Raw genomic sequence first — 13,775 nt, forward strand, 5'->3', positions numbered from 1 at the left:
TCCTTGACCATTGTAAGTTCAATTTTGCCAAGTCACTAATTGCTGTAATTTGTGTTTGTAATTTTTATTCCACCAAGAGCTTTTATTAAATTCATAATTGGATCAGACCTCTGGAGTGACTGTCTGTCATTCACTTTGCATTACCGCACAGAAATACCCAGAGTTAACTCGCACCTGATCTCACTTGGTGAGACAAGGCACGCGTCACATTCACAGTTAACTCATCCTTCATCCCACCTGGTGGGACGGGACAGTTTTTTGATACCAGGCCGGGGGTTTTCTGTGAGAAGTGGTTTTAGACGTCTCCAAAGCAGACAGAAGCCTGGCTGATAACGGAGAACTGGCCTGTGCCGTGTTCTCCGGCAGTGGGTCAATGGCATCCCAGGTTAAGCCAGACCTAGACAGCTCCCCATTGTTGAGTTTACTAAAAGATTATAAGGCTTGCCCAACTCCTGAGGATCTTAGGTGGGCATCGGGACATCAGTCATCCCCAGAGATTGTAACTGGGCGAATATGGGACTTGGCAAAAGAAAACAGGTTTAAGATCTTTGCTGTTTTGGGAGCTGCACTGATAGCTGCCCAGAAAGACAAACGAGGGATTAAATGATTGCAGATAGAGTTGGCAGCAGAGTGTTCTAAGCAGCAACAGAGGTAGAATAAGCAGAGGGAGAATTAGCTGATAACAAATTAGCCACAGAAACTTGCAGAACAGCTCGCGAGATGCTTTTTATTATTAACCTGTTTTCTTCGTGGGTATCTGTTTAAACATATTACAGTTTCATTAAGTCTTTGCCTGTTCTATGGTACAGTAAGCTCAGACTGTTAAATCCAGAGAATACATAGACCCAACACACACATTTTGTGACAATACAGAAGACTGTGAGCAATTTAGCTCTTTCCTGTGCAATTGTGGTGATAAGATTGTGTGTGATAGCTGTTACTTTTCTTTCTAGCCTACTAGCTTTATTCCAGCATCCAGACTTGCACAGCTCTGCGACAGGCTGTGTCTCATCTCAATGTACTAAATTTGGCTTTTTTGTATGTACACCAGATAAAGAAGTCTGTTTTGGGGTAAAAGTTGTAGCAACCCATATGAGATGCTAATAAAAGCCTTGCCCAGTCCAGCTCACTGAAGAATAGTAGGGAGGCGGGTGCCGATGGGGCTCCAGCCTCGCTGACCTGTTTTGTCAGGGAGACCCAGGGGTGCCTCCACCTGGCTGAGCACCAAACAGCTCAAAGCTGCAATGCTAAAAAAGTCAAGATATTGTCTTGAAGAAGTTGAATTGTGATCTGTTTTCATATTTGAAACTGGTACTTGGTTTGCAGATCTGAACTCAGTATTTTAGTTTGCGTATTTATATCTGGTACCAAAAGAATTTTGTTTGGGGAGATAATTACAAAATGGGAACCAGTTCTGCTACTGAAGTATCACCTTGCTTCCCCTTAAGATGCAGCTTTACACATCAGAGTAAATTTGTGTGGGGAATCCTCTGATAAAAGAAAGTTTGAAATTATATTGTATTCAATTATGGCCTGAATGTGGGATTCTGGGTTATAGTGCTGTATTGCAATTAATGGTGCTTTGCAGAACTTTGGAAAACGAGGTGAAGTACAGTAGTGTATGTTAGCTTTTTAAAACTAAACGCTGTGATGGACGTGAACTTGGGAGGGGTTGCTTTGAAAAGCTGCTAAAATGATTTGGTTCTATAAAAATGAAAATAATGGATTGATGTTTAATATGCTGTTTATTGACATTTGTAAGAAGTTGCAAAAGGTAAACGGGGCTGAGGAATGTAAAAGGAATACCTGTTGCTCAGCTAATTGGAATTGCATGTAAAATATATAATAGCAGGAATGAAATTTAAAAAACAAAAAGAGGCAAAAAGAGCCCAGGCCTGTGCTGTACAGCTCAAACATAAATTTCAGACCTCTGTCAAGCTGCAAGATAAACTCAGCTCATTGTAATAGAGGAGTCTGCCAAGGCCTGGCAGCTCCCACTTGCAAAGTCACTAATCACTGGAAAATGTATTCCACCAAGAGCTTTTAGTAAATCCATAATTGAATTGGACCTCTGTCTGGAGTGATTGTCACTCACTTTGCTTTAACACACAGAAATACCCAGAGTTAACTCACCCCTGATCTCACCTGGTCAGACCAGGTGCACATCACATTCTGAGTGAACTCATCCCACCTGATGGGACAGGACAACTCATTTCACCAAAACTTCTCCCAAGCCAGGGCACTCCCTCCTGTCCCCACATCTAACAGGGCAACTGACCTTTATGCCCTCTTTGGGATCTTCCCGTATACTGATTTGACAAGATCGTTCTCTTGATGGGCACAGCAGGTCCAGAATATCCTCGTTGTAGATCTGAAAGCATCAGAGCAGCAGCTCAGAGTCAGCAGCCTCGCAAGAGGAAGACAATATAGTTACGCTGAAGTCATGGCTAATTTTGCACGACGTTCTATTCATTTTACATTTAGAGAAAGATCCCTAGGGCTCAAAATCTAGTTCCTGAGGTGATCTTGTGTAGCCTCACATTTTGATTTGATAAATGTGTCTTACTTGAAGGAGGTGACCTCATCAAAACTCACTTTATCTGCAATTCTTAACTTTACAAGAGTCTGAAAATCAAAACAACTTTTACCTCTAGATAAGAAACTTTGAGGTCGAATTCCCAATCCTGCCTTTGCTCCTTCTCCTTAAACAGCAGTTTGATCACCCGAGGGATGACCCCCACGCTAGGTTCATCCTCTTGATTGGCCGTGTATGTACCTCCCATGGAATACGTTTTCCCAGATCCTGTCTGTCCATAGGCCAAGACAGTCGCATTATACCCTGGGGGAACAAAGGACACCGGAGGAGACGGTCACGTGGGAACCAGAAGCAGCTTTGACAAATAAAGCTGCATTCTACTAACAGGATCCTTCAAAAAAGTTTGCAACATCAAGGGGAAAAAGCCCATTAAAAGCTCCTTAAAGCACTGATATAATTATTATTGCAGCTTTTCTTTAAGACTGTGCTGTTGCTTTACTAGAGCCAGTGACAGAAACACTGTAACTCCGCCATCCCAGCTCCATTGCAGCATTGGTAACAGCTCCTGGCATAGAATGCTTATCAATTCATTATATCATTCTTGATGAAATTCGCTTGCCTTACATAAACTGCTTCAGGAACCAAAATGACCCAGTGAACACACACAAGTCATCTTGACTTCTTACTAGAGTCAGTGTCTAGATAGCACAAGACTATTTCCCATGAATGCCAAAGACAAAATGAGTTCGAATGGAGAATTAAACAGCACCTTCTTCCACACAGCCGAGCCCACCAAAATCCCCAGTATTTTAAAACAGAGTTGGACCCTGGTTACCACAAACCTTCAAAGATGCCCCGGACGAGAGGGGCGACGGCCGTGTTGAAAACTTCCTCTTGTTCAACTGATGGGTCGAACACGTAGTCATACGTGAAGGACTTATCATTACCTACAACCACCTGCGGAGAAGAAGAGAACAGACAGCGCTGGCTGAGCCACCCTGGGGCAGGGAGAGGGGACAAGGACCGACCCCCAGGCACAAGGCCTGTCTCACCTGCGGCTCCCCCGGCACGAAGGACAGGCACAGCTGGCACCCTTCGCTGGTCTCCTTGGGCACCAGGGGCCGACAGCGCAGGGCCACCCGCACCGGGATCCACTTCTCATCTTCCCTCACCATCTTCAGCCGCCCTGCAGAGAGCGGAACCGCCTGAGGCCTCGCAGGGGCAGCGCCCAGGGATGCCGGGAGGTGCCGCCCCGGCGGGGCCCAGCGCCGCGACCCCCGGGCCTGCACGCCGCGGCCTAGGCAGGAGCAGCCTCAGGCTCGACCCCGCAGGCCGCGCCCAGCCCCGGCCAGGCCCTCCGCGCTCCCCGCGACACCACCAGGAGAAGCCGGGGAGGATGAAGAAGGAAAAGAAGTGGGGGAAAGAGGGGGAACGCGGCGGCCACCAGCGGCCCCGGCCCGTAACGCACCCGCCGCCGCCGCCGCCCGTTGGTGAAGGGCTGCCGCAGCAACCGCCAACTTTTAAAAACGGAGCCGTGCGTCAGGAGGCGGGGCCGTGCGTCAGGAGGCGGGGCCGTGCGTCAGGGGGGCGGGGCCGTGCGTCAGGGGGCGGGGCCGTGCGTCAGGGGGCGGGGCAGTGCGTCAGGGGGCGGGGCGCAGCCATGGCGGGCCGGCTGCCGCACGGCGGGTTCCCGGTGGTTTTCCTGCCGCCCTCCGAGAGCCGCCCGAGCGGGCGCCGCTGAACGACGGGAGGGGACGCGGCTGCGGAACAGGCTCGGAATCAAAGGAAAGTTGCATTGCTCATGCATGTTGGTACTAACTGGATTGAGGAGAAGCCATGCAGTTACCCTTTGATGGTGGTTAAGGACATGTCTGACTAAATCCTGTGCAGAAAAGGCGGCTCTGCTTGCACCAGAGGGACGGAATTATGAATATTGCATGGAATAGAGAGCTGTGGGAAGGTGCAGGGCTAAGGCAGCGGCCATCGCACGCCCAGTGCCAGCCTGAGTTATCACTTTTGCCATTGGGGAAAGAAAATCAACCACAAACAAACCACAAAAACACATACAAAAAAATGCCAAGCAAACACAAAACAGAAAGAAAACAAAACAAAACAAAAATCAATAACAACAACAACAACAAAAACACAAACAAAAATCCCCCCAAAAACAAGCAAACAAAAAAAACCCACAAAAAGCCCCCAAACGAAGACATTTTGAGAAGCAAGCCTCAATTTTTGCTCATGCTGTGACTCAACCATTATCACCTCATGACAAGGAGGGGCAAGAAAAGCAGCAGCAGCTGCTGGAAGAGCTCAGAGATCCATTTTAATTGTAGAGGTTGCACCGTGTACGTAATCACATCCAACTAAAAGTCAGCAGGGTTTTACTGCAGTCTCAACTTCAGAACTGCACCTTCTGAAATGCCCTCATAGACAAGTTCAATAATCACGTTGCCTCCTTTAGTAGGTAACTCCATGTTTCTCCCCTCTGCTCTCCAGCCGTCAACCCCAGCAGCACCGAGTTAAAACTCAATTTGCTCATTGGTGGAATATTCGCACAACATGTATCACCTACTTTTACTCGTGCAGCAACTCCTTCCATTCCCCGGTTTTGAGTTTCCTTCCGTTTCTCTGCAGCCTCCCGTTGTTTCTGCAGAGCATCCTTCAGGCGCTTGTTGGCGGCTGCTGCCTGTAAAACATTTCACACAAAAGCTGAACAGTAGTCACTTCACTTCATGTGCAACAGCTGAAACCAGGAGGTAAACACAGTGCAGCCAGACATCGGGACACAGGGAAATTTACCCTTTAGGGAGCAGGTTTAACCAGAATCCCTCAGAGCCTACAAGCCAGAAGCACGGGGTTTTTCTACAGGGAGAAAACCACCTATTTCCAGATCTCTAAACCGCTTTTAAGAAGCTTCTGCATGTCCTATTACAACCTCCAACTGTACTTTGCAGACCTCTAGGAACGGTTTGGGAGTTTCTGGGGGATATCCGCTCCTCACCTCTTCCGTTTTGCGCCGAAGTACATTGGCCTGCTTCTGGAAATCACGTTCCAGCTTGAGGAGCTCGTACTGTCTATTGCGATCCTGCAGGGAAATAGTTAAGACAAATGGGAAAAAAAATGACAAAACACAATAATACCTATTGCCAGTTTCGGGCTTCTTGGAACAGAATAATTCCATTTGCTGCTCTGCAAGGCAAACGTTTGATGGCACCAGTTTCACTGATCATTACAGGCTTTGAGACAAGAAGGGGCTCCACGCTTCCCATCCAAAAGGTTTAAGGACTCTGAAGGTTGTAAGAGACTGAAAGCCAGAAATTTAAGACTTAGTGTCCCGACGTATTGGGAAGAAAAGCTCCCCCAGAAGAATTTCTGGGAGACCGGGACTCCAGAGGTACAGATGTTTGCTGCCTATTACACTTGAATGCTACAAGACAGCTGGATTTCATGAACAATTCTCACTGTTTACCTGCAGATTCAATATTTCTTTGAAAGTTTCAATACCTCCCATTCTGCAGCCAAATCCTACAATTTGAAATACTTACAAATATTAATATATTTGCCTTCTGCTTTAGAGCTGAATCGTGATGTCTGTGTTGACAGCTTTAAGACTGCCAGACACAAGCGGGCGAGTCAATTTACAACAACTGCTGAAAGGTGGCAGCCAGATGAACTCATGTTATCTTCAAAGCATTGCCCAGATGTTTTTCAGACGCTCGCAAGTTAAACAAAGCCTTGCAGCAAAGGCTTTCATGGTGTGTTTCACTCTTTGGAGGGAGGTGCAGGTTGGGGGCTCACCCGTTCTTTCAGCTGGATCACTTCCTTGTCCTTCTGCTGTTTCCACTGCCTGAATTTCTCAGCATCTTCTTTCATTTGACGCATCAGCTGAACCCTCTGGTTTTTCATTTCCTGAAAATTGGAACAGAATTGTCCAGTACTTGCAAGGCCCAGCTGAAGGGCCTCGGACAGATTATACACAAGTATGTTATTTGGGAGTGTAAGAAGGGATAGCCCAGGCCAGTGAGAATGGTATGTCGGGTCGGAAAACTGCCCCCATACGTATGATGTGCGAATGTCCTTGGGCCTGGTCTATGAACGAGTGGGAACATAACTGAAACAAACATAACATGAGTGTGGTGTGTTTTTAATAACAGTTACTAAAAAAACATCTTATGCAACATTCCTGTCCAGACCCGTATCTGCAAATCCTATAACCTGCCAATGGCTAACAAAGGCCTCAGCCTGGCTGAGCGCTCTGCTCTGCCCGGCTCTGCGCTCGGTCCTGAACAAGACCTGTGTGTGTGTGCAAACTGGCTGTATCCTGCTGTGTGTCATTTCTAATCGCCGCAGAACGCCTTCTGCCTGGAAGCTGCTTTGCCTGCACTGGAGCAAGCCTGAGAACCGCAGGCTGGGGTTACTTACCCGGATCTCCTGGTTCAGCTTGCAGACGGTGTGTTCTGCAGATTGTGACAACCTCCCCGACCTCATACTCTGAATGGCGTCTGACTGCAATCCTGGAGAAGCCTGGAGCAGGGGTAAAAGCGGGAAAGCTGAAAACATGACCTGCTGTAGGGGTGAGGCAGTTCTACAATAACAGAGACTCAACGTGATATAAATCAACGGACCTATCAGCAGTGAGATTCCAGTGCGTGGACAGCTCGTGAACGTACAAGATATCCAATCAGTGAATGCATGCTCGGAGCGTGGACGCGTGATCAGAGAGTAGTTGCATATATAAGAAGGCCTGTTTCTGTAATAAATGGCTTTTCGTGATTCACATTGAATCGGAATGCTGAGTCCTTTATTTGCTCCAGCACTGTGCCCTTGTGGCCAGGAAGCCAATGGGACCTGGGGTGGGTTAGAAGGGGGTGGTCAGTAGGTCAGAGAGGTTCTCCTGCCCCTCTGCTCTGCCCTGGGGAGACCACACCTGGAATCTTGTGTCCAGTTGTGGCCCCTCAGTTCCAGCAGGACAGGGAACTGCTGCAGAGAGTCCAGCGCAGCCACCAAGATGCTGCAGGGAGTGGAGCATCTCCCATGTGAGGAAAGGCTGAGGGAGCTGGGGCTCTGGAGCTGGACAAGAGGACACTGAGGGGTGACCTTATTAATGGTTATAAATATGGAAAGGGTGAGTGTCAGGAGGATGGAGCCAGGCTCTTCTCGGTGACAACCAGTGGTAGGACAAGGGGCAATGGGTGCAAACTGGAACACAGGAGGTTCCACTTAAATATGAGAAGAAACATCTTCTCAGTGAGTGTGGCAGAGCCTGGCCCAGGCTGCCCAGGGGGGTTGTGGAGTCTCCTTCTGTGCAGACATTCCAACCCGCCTGGACACCTTCCTGTGTAACCTCATCTGGGTGTTCCTGCTCCATGGGGGGATTGCACTGGGTGAGCTTTCCAGGTCCCTCCAACCCCTGACACTCTGGGGTTCTGTGAAACCACCTGAGTGCGTATCCACGCTACAGGTAGAAAACATCTCGCTGTAGATACAGAAAGCAGATGACAACGAATACATAAGTACACCTAGAAAATAGCTACCTGTAGAAGTGTGGCATTGTCACCTACTTTGTCCTCTGCCCCAGTCAGTATTTAAGAACTTTTTTTTGAAAGCCGAAGTTCCAAAGTTACCTCTCAGCCCTAAGCACCGATGATTTCACTTCAGAATCCCCAGTAAAAAGTACAGGGGAAGCTGGGGGGGGGAAGGACGAGGAAGAGCGGGGAACGCGGCGGCCAGCAGCCCAGCAGCGGCCCCGTCTGCGGGGATGCGGCCCCGACCCGCCCAGCCCGTAACGCACCCGCAGCCGCCGCCGGGGAGGGGGTGCCACAGCAACCGCCAACATTTAAAAGCAGGGCCGCGCGCCGCAACCCGCCAATGGCGAGGCCGTGCGTCAGGGGGCGGGGCTGTGCGTCAGGGGGCGGGGCTGTGCGTCAGGGGGCGGGGCTGTGCGTCAGGGGGCGGGGCGTCGTGGGCTGGTCGCGGAGAGGAGGCGGGGGCAGCCATGGAGGGCCGGCTGCCCTACGACGACTTCCCGGTGGTTTTCCTGCCGCCGTACGAGAGCCCGCCCGCCTGGGTTCCCCCGCACGAGGTGAGGGGACGCGGCTGGGGACAGGGGAGGAGGCGGCGGCGGCCGGGCCGGGCCGGGCCGGGCCGGGCTGGGGTACAGGCGGAGGCCCCGCGGCCCGGCCCCGGCGCTGAGGCCGCCCGCGCGTTGCCTTGCAGAGGGTTTATCACCCGGACTACAACAACGAGCTCACCCAGTTCCTGCCCCGCACCATCGTCCTGAAGAAGCCGCCCGGGGCGCAGGTGAGACCCCGCTGAACCCCGGAGCCCCACTCCGGCCCGGCGGGTCCCGCCGCTCCCGGGGCCCGGGCGCTGCGGGGAGCGGCCGGTCCGGCCCGGGCCTTCGCTCGCTGTGCTGGTTCCCGCGTCCTTCCCAACGCCTTTCCTGGTAAAAATCAGCCCGGCGGAGCTGCGGGATTCTAATCCCGAGCGGGTGGTGTCCTGGCAGCCAAAGACGGTGCTGGAGGTCGGGCGGTGCCTGGCGCTGCCCGCAGGGACAGCGGGATGGAGATGGAAGATGCTCCTCAGCAGCTGGGAAGGGCCAGGCCGTGGAGGGAAAAGGAAACTTTGTGGATATGGTAGAGAAGTACAAAACGTTGTGGTGCGGAGCTGATGAGGGACAGGGAGCCCCTCGGGTGTTGAGGGTGGGATTGCTGTGGAGGTTTTTCTCAAACCTTTTCTCAAACCTTCTCAAACCGGCCTTTGCTGCCTCTGGAAGAGACGCCTTTCTGTTGGGAAGGGTGCGGGGCGCAGGGGGCGACTGCATTTCACTGCTGGTTTCTCTCACAGCTGGGCTTCAACATCCGGGGAGGAAAAGCCTCGCAGCTGGGGATCTTCATCTCTAAGGTACGTCTGTTGTTCTGCTGCTCCCCTACCCGTGTTCTCTCTGTTCCCTTGGGCATTGCTGAGCCAGCTGGCTGTGCAGGGAGACCATCATGTCTCGTATACATCTCTGAACTCACAGCTGTAATTTGCCACACACCAAGCAGCAGTCGGGCGGTCCTGCACCATTTTCTGATCTCTTCCCAGCTCACAGAGTGTTGCTGCTGCGCTGTGGTTCCCCAGTCCCCGTCCTCCCCGGTCCTGTGTGGGTGCACTGGATGGATGGGCACCATGGGCAGTGGGCTCTGCGGGAGGAGAGCCGCTGTCACTGCCGCTGTCACTGCCACTGTCACTGCCCTTCCCTTCACAGGTGATCCCCGACTCGGACGCACACAGAGCTGGGCTGCAGGAAGGGGACCAGGTGCTCTCGGTGAACGATGTGGATTTCCAGGACATTGAGCACAGCAAGGTGAGCGCTCCTGCGGCCCAGCTGCTGGCGTAGGGACAGGATGGGGTCCTGTCCGTGTCCTGTCCATACAGACAGCATCTCCCACTGGCCTCTCGGCCTGCACAGGCTCGGCTGGTGTCACCACATCACCAATGCTGTCCCCTTTGCTGTCCTGCAGCACAGCCTGGTCACTGAGCAACTCCTTCTGCTTTCAGGCTGTGGAGATCCTGAAGACAGCCCGTGAAATCACCATGCGTGTGCGTTACTTCCCCTACAGTAAGTGCCCGCTGGCTCAGAGGCCGCGTACTGAGCAGCGTTTTTCCTCGGAAAGCAGACGGCATGCCTGCAATTCCACCTGGACTTAGCGGTTATGACTCTAAGGCCATAGATGGTGTTAAGCTCACAGTGGGCAGATCAGAAAGGACTTTGGGCTTTGATTTGGGGACCAGGACGGCTACCAAGTCAAACAAGCAAGGACTGGCTTCAGCTGTCCACGTAGAAAAACACAGAGAAGGGCTTAGCAACACAGTGCTAAAAGCTGGGATGAGTGTTGGGTGGCATTGTTAGAGCTTTAAAAGTGAAAAAGGTTATTAGGAAGGCGCTGGAGAGAGACTCGAACTCTCGTGGGTTACTCTGAGCAGTATTTATTGTAGAAAATTCACAGGAACAGCAGGGTTGGATCACCTCCTCAGAGAGTGACAATCATACAGCCATACAGCTAGTCATTATATAGGGTTCTAACAGGTATTATGCAACTAAGCAAAATTTATCACTGTCTATCACTGTCAATGTCTTCAGGTTCCTCCCGTCTCAGTGGTCTGCAGGTTTCACTTCTTTCTTAATGTTCCACTTGGCAAGTACCGAACGAAAAGTCCTTGTGTTGCAGGGCTAGCTTTGAAGTTCTACCTGTCTCATTTGTTATCCATAGTTCATCAGTCTAGTACAGAAATCAGCAAACCTAAGAATAGCATTTATCAATGTCTAAGGGTACAAAGCAAGCATAAGGTAACCACGCTCATGGTTCTGGGCAAGGAGACAAGCTGAGACTTGCAGCCTGAGCAGCACAGCTTATAACACTGATACAGGCCAAAAATCCTAATTCCCTATTTTCCTACAACAAAAAGATGCTGCTTATCCTTGAATAACACAGGAATTAGCTTTGTCACTAGTGGACCCATGCAGATGGCAGACACTGCTTCTGGTTTTTATCCCTCCTTATGGATGTTGTGAGGAGAGAAAACTTTATGGTTGCAGAATCCCACAGTTAATAAAGTTCATAGATACAAGGGGGGAAAAAAAACAGAGGTGATCCAACAAGGAATCCAACAAGGATTCCTCATAAAAGGGAAACTGACGCTTAAGCGAAGAAAGAAGAAAAATAGGGAGCAGAGGATAAGAGGACTTTAAGCAATAGTTCTAAATGCCCTGAAATAACCTGACTTGATGACTGGAGTGCAAATGTACTATTTTAAAGCCAGCTGCTGCCCAGGAGCCAGCACACACTGCTTCTACTTGGTGAAGGATACACAAGATGTGTGTTTTTCTATAGCATTTGGGCTGATTTCTCCCTTGCCATCAGTGCCTGCCCTTTCAGCCGTGCCTTCTCTCTCCCCTCCAGATTACCAGAGACAGAAGGAAAGGACAGTTCACTAGTCGGCAGCTGCCTGCTCGGGCTCCAGAGTAGCCATCCTCTCAAGAAAACCTCTCCACTACTCCTCAACACGTGATGTGACACATCAAGTTTCAGCTGTCACTGAAGGTACAACTGTGTCCTGTTGGCTGCACAGGCGTCATCGTGGATGAACTCGGGATGCCAACAGCATCTTCTTTAGCTGGACAATGGATGGCTCTTTAGTCTGTACTGCTGGAAGTGGGTGGTGGAACAAGCTGATGGTGCTGATGTGGAAGCAGGTACCCGAGGGCAGCCTCTCCAACAAGATCGGTGCTTCTCTTCTATAGTAGGACTTAATGTAAAGGAGTGTTGTGCTCGTTGTTTTTGGGATGTAAAGCCAAGAGGGTCTGAGTGTGTTTGAGCAGAGCCTTTGTCCTCCAAGAGGTCAAACTGTTCGCTTCTCTGGTGACATGAAATTCCTTCTCCACTGTCCTACTACCTCTGTTCTACACTGCTGGGTTTGCTCGGGACTCGAGGAACAGGAGGAAAATCCACTCAAACTCGCATACATCTTTAGCTGCACTAGTTTGTATCTCTTTGCTGCTTAACAACCCCCGTGATACAGGACTGAGATGCTCAGAGCAGGTTTCTGAACCGCCGAGGGCACTTGGCCAGGTTCCCTCAGGTGTGGTGCTTGTGTTGAAGGTTTCACTCAGCCTGCTTCCCTCCCTTGGCACAGCCCTGTCCCTGCCATGTGCTCCCCCAGAACTCCCCCGACTTAGGGTTAAACTTCTCCCCTTCTCTGTTCTCCAAGAGAGGGGAGGAAACTTGCTGTGCCCTGTGCTGAGAGAGCAAATCTGGATGCTTCACATTGTAAACGGCATCAGGACAGCCCTTGCTCTGGCCTGTGCCGTGTTTGCCGCTTATCTGTAATAACTGAAATAATAAAGTGAGCTCAGTGCCATTCAGGAAGTTTCCATGGAGGATTTGACTCGCCAGCGCTACCCCAGGAAAGGCCGGGCAGACACCCAGGATGGGTTGGCTCTGGTTGCCCTGGCAGCCTGGAGAAGGGAAGCGGGGGTACCTGCGAGGTGCAGCTCTGTTTTAAGGGTCTTCTTCCACTTCTGGGATGTAGGTCAGCCTGGAGCCATGTCTCAGTGCTGCAATGGAGGATTTGGTCTGTGGTGGCACCAATGCAGCTCACTTGAGACAGCCCTGATGCAACTTCAGCGCTGCCAGCCAGGTTGTACAACTGCTGGGCAGAAATCTGAGCCAGGCTGAAGCAGAATAAAATCTAACACGCTAGAAAAGAGCCTTTCCTTTCTCCCCGTTGCACTCAGCCAAGCCAGGGTGCCGGTTCAGAGCGCAGCCCTGCTCCCAAAGCCAGCCCTGCGCTCTGCAGGTGGAAAATGGTGACTAAACGCGCACAAGGCGTTTGGCACACAACCCAACTGCAGATACAGCCTCAGTGTTCAGTCTTAACCTGCTTCAGGAGCTCTGGGAAGGTCTCCCCTGCCCAGGGCAGCTTCCTCCCTGCAATTACTCAGAGTTAATTAGCACAGTGCCTTCACAGCCATCACACTGACCCTGCGACTGGCTGTGGCTTAACAGGAAAGAGGAGATTCCTTCCCAAGACACATTCCTATCTTAGGTATCTTAATTAACAAAGCAGTAATAAGGCTTGTACTGGCCAGCACAGTCCATTCTACCCTCCAAAACTGGAGGGTGAAACAGGGACAGTTACCGATTCCTGCTGGGAAAACAGGTCCAGCAACATGGGATTTTTTTAGCGACTCACAGAATAGAGGCCAAGAGTCACCAGCACGGGAGCAGCTTTAGGTTGTTGATGAGTAAGTCTTGGGCAGGGAAGCGGATGGGCAGAGGTACTGCAGGGAACTTGACCTTCTGGAGCACCAAGAACAGCCACAGAACACACAGGGCTGTGTCAAGGCACAGCAGGTCACACCTGAGACACCCACCGAGCAGCTCCGCGCCCCCAGACACCTGCAGACACCCCGTGTGCTCCCGGCCCGCCCAGTGCCGTGATGGGATCCGTGCAGACGTGTCACGAGTGAAAAGGCTATAAACCCAGAGATTTTTCTTTAAAAGCTCCAACCCCACCTTGTCATAAACCGCCAGATGAGCCTGAGCTGCATCACAGAGCATCCCTCCCTGCACCTCCCTCCTCCAAACCGCTGCACTCGCCCCTCTCACCTCGTTCCCCTCCCAAAGCCAGGCTTACCCCCAGTAAGCTCATCCTTCTTCCACCATGCCCTAAGGCAGGACAGACTTGTTAA

General features: G+C 51.1%; 2 protein-coding genes across 3 annotated transcripts in view; one reads left to right on the plus strand and one right to left on the minus strand.

Annotated features, from left to right (window-relative positions):
• The window catches only part of KIF4A (kinesin family member 4A), a gene marked incomplete at its 5' end in the record, with an annotated part of 19,495 nt that extends 15,784 nt beyond the window's left edge, over positions 1-3,711 (minus strand). Inside the window, 4 exons of the mRNA XM_080352381.1 lie at positions 2,279-2,371; positions 2,649-2,839; positions 3,379-3,493; positions 3,589-3,711. Of these exons, the coding sequence (XP_080208507.1) occupies positions 2,279-2,371; positions 2,649-2,839; positions 3,379-3,493; positions 3,589-3,711 (522 nt within the window). The remainder of the gene's footprint in view (positions 1-2,278; positions 2,372-2,648; positions 2,840-3,378; positions 3,494-3,588) is intronic.
• A 4,781-nt stretch (positions 3,712-8,492) lies between these two features.
• Positions 8,493-12,440, plus strand: PDZD11 (PDZ domain containing 11). 2 transcript variants are annotated; one of them, XM_080352649.1, is made up of 6 exons: positions 8,493-8,621; positions 8,756-8,839; positions 9,386-9,442; positions 9,789-9,887; positions 10,045-10,142; positions 11,485-12,440. In XM_080352649.1, the coding sequence occupies exons 1-5, from the start codon at positions 8,535-8,537 to the stop codon at positions 10,108-10,110; spliced, it is 393 nt and encodes a 130-aa protein (XP_080208775.1). In that variant the 5' UTR covers positions 8,493-8,534; the 3' UTR covers positions 10,111-10,142; positions 11,485-12,440. The 2 variants fall into 2 exon arrangements, with proteins under 2 accessions (XP_080208775.1, XP_080208774.1); XM_080352648.1 differs by having other exon boundaries at positions 10,082-10,142.
• Positions 12,441-13,775: the final 1,335 nt, after the last annotated feature.

Source organism: Nesoenas mayeri (assembly GCF_963082525.1).
Source record: "Nesoenas mayeri genome assembly, chromosome: 13".
NCBI classification, from domain to species: domain Eukaryota; kingdom Metazoa; phylum Chordata; class Aves; order Columbiformes; family Columbidae; genus Nesoenas; species Nesoenas mayeri.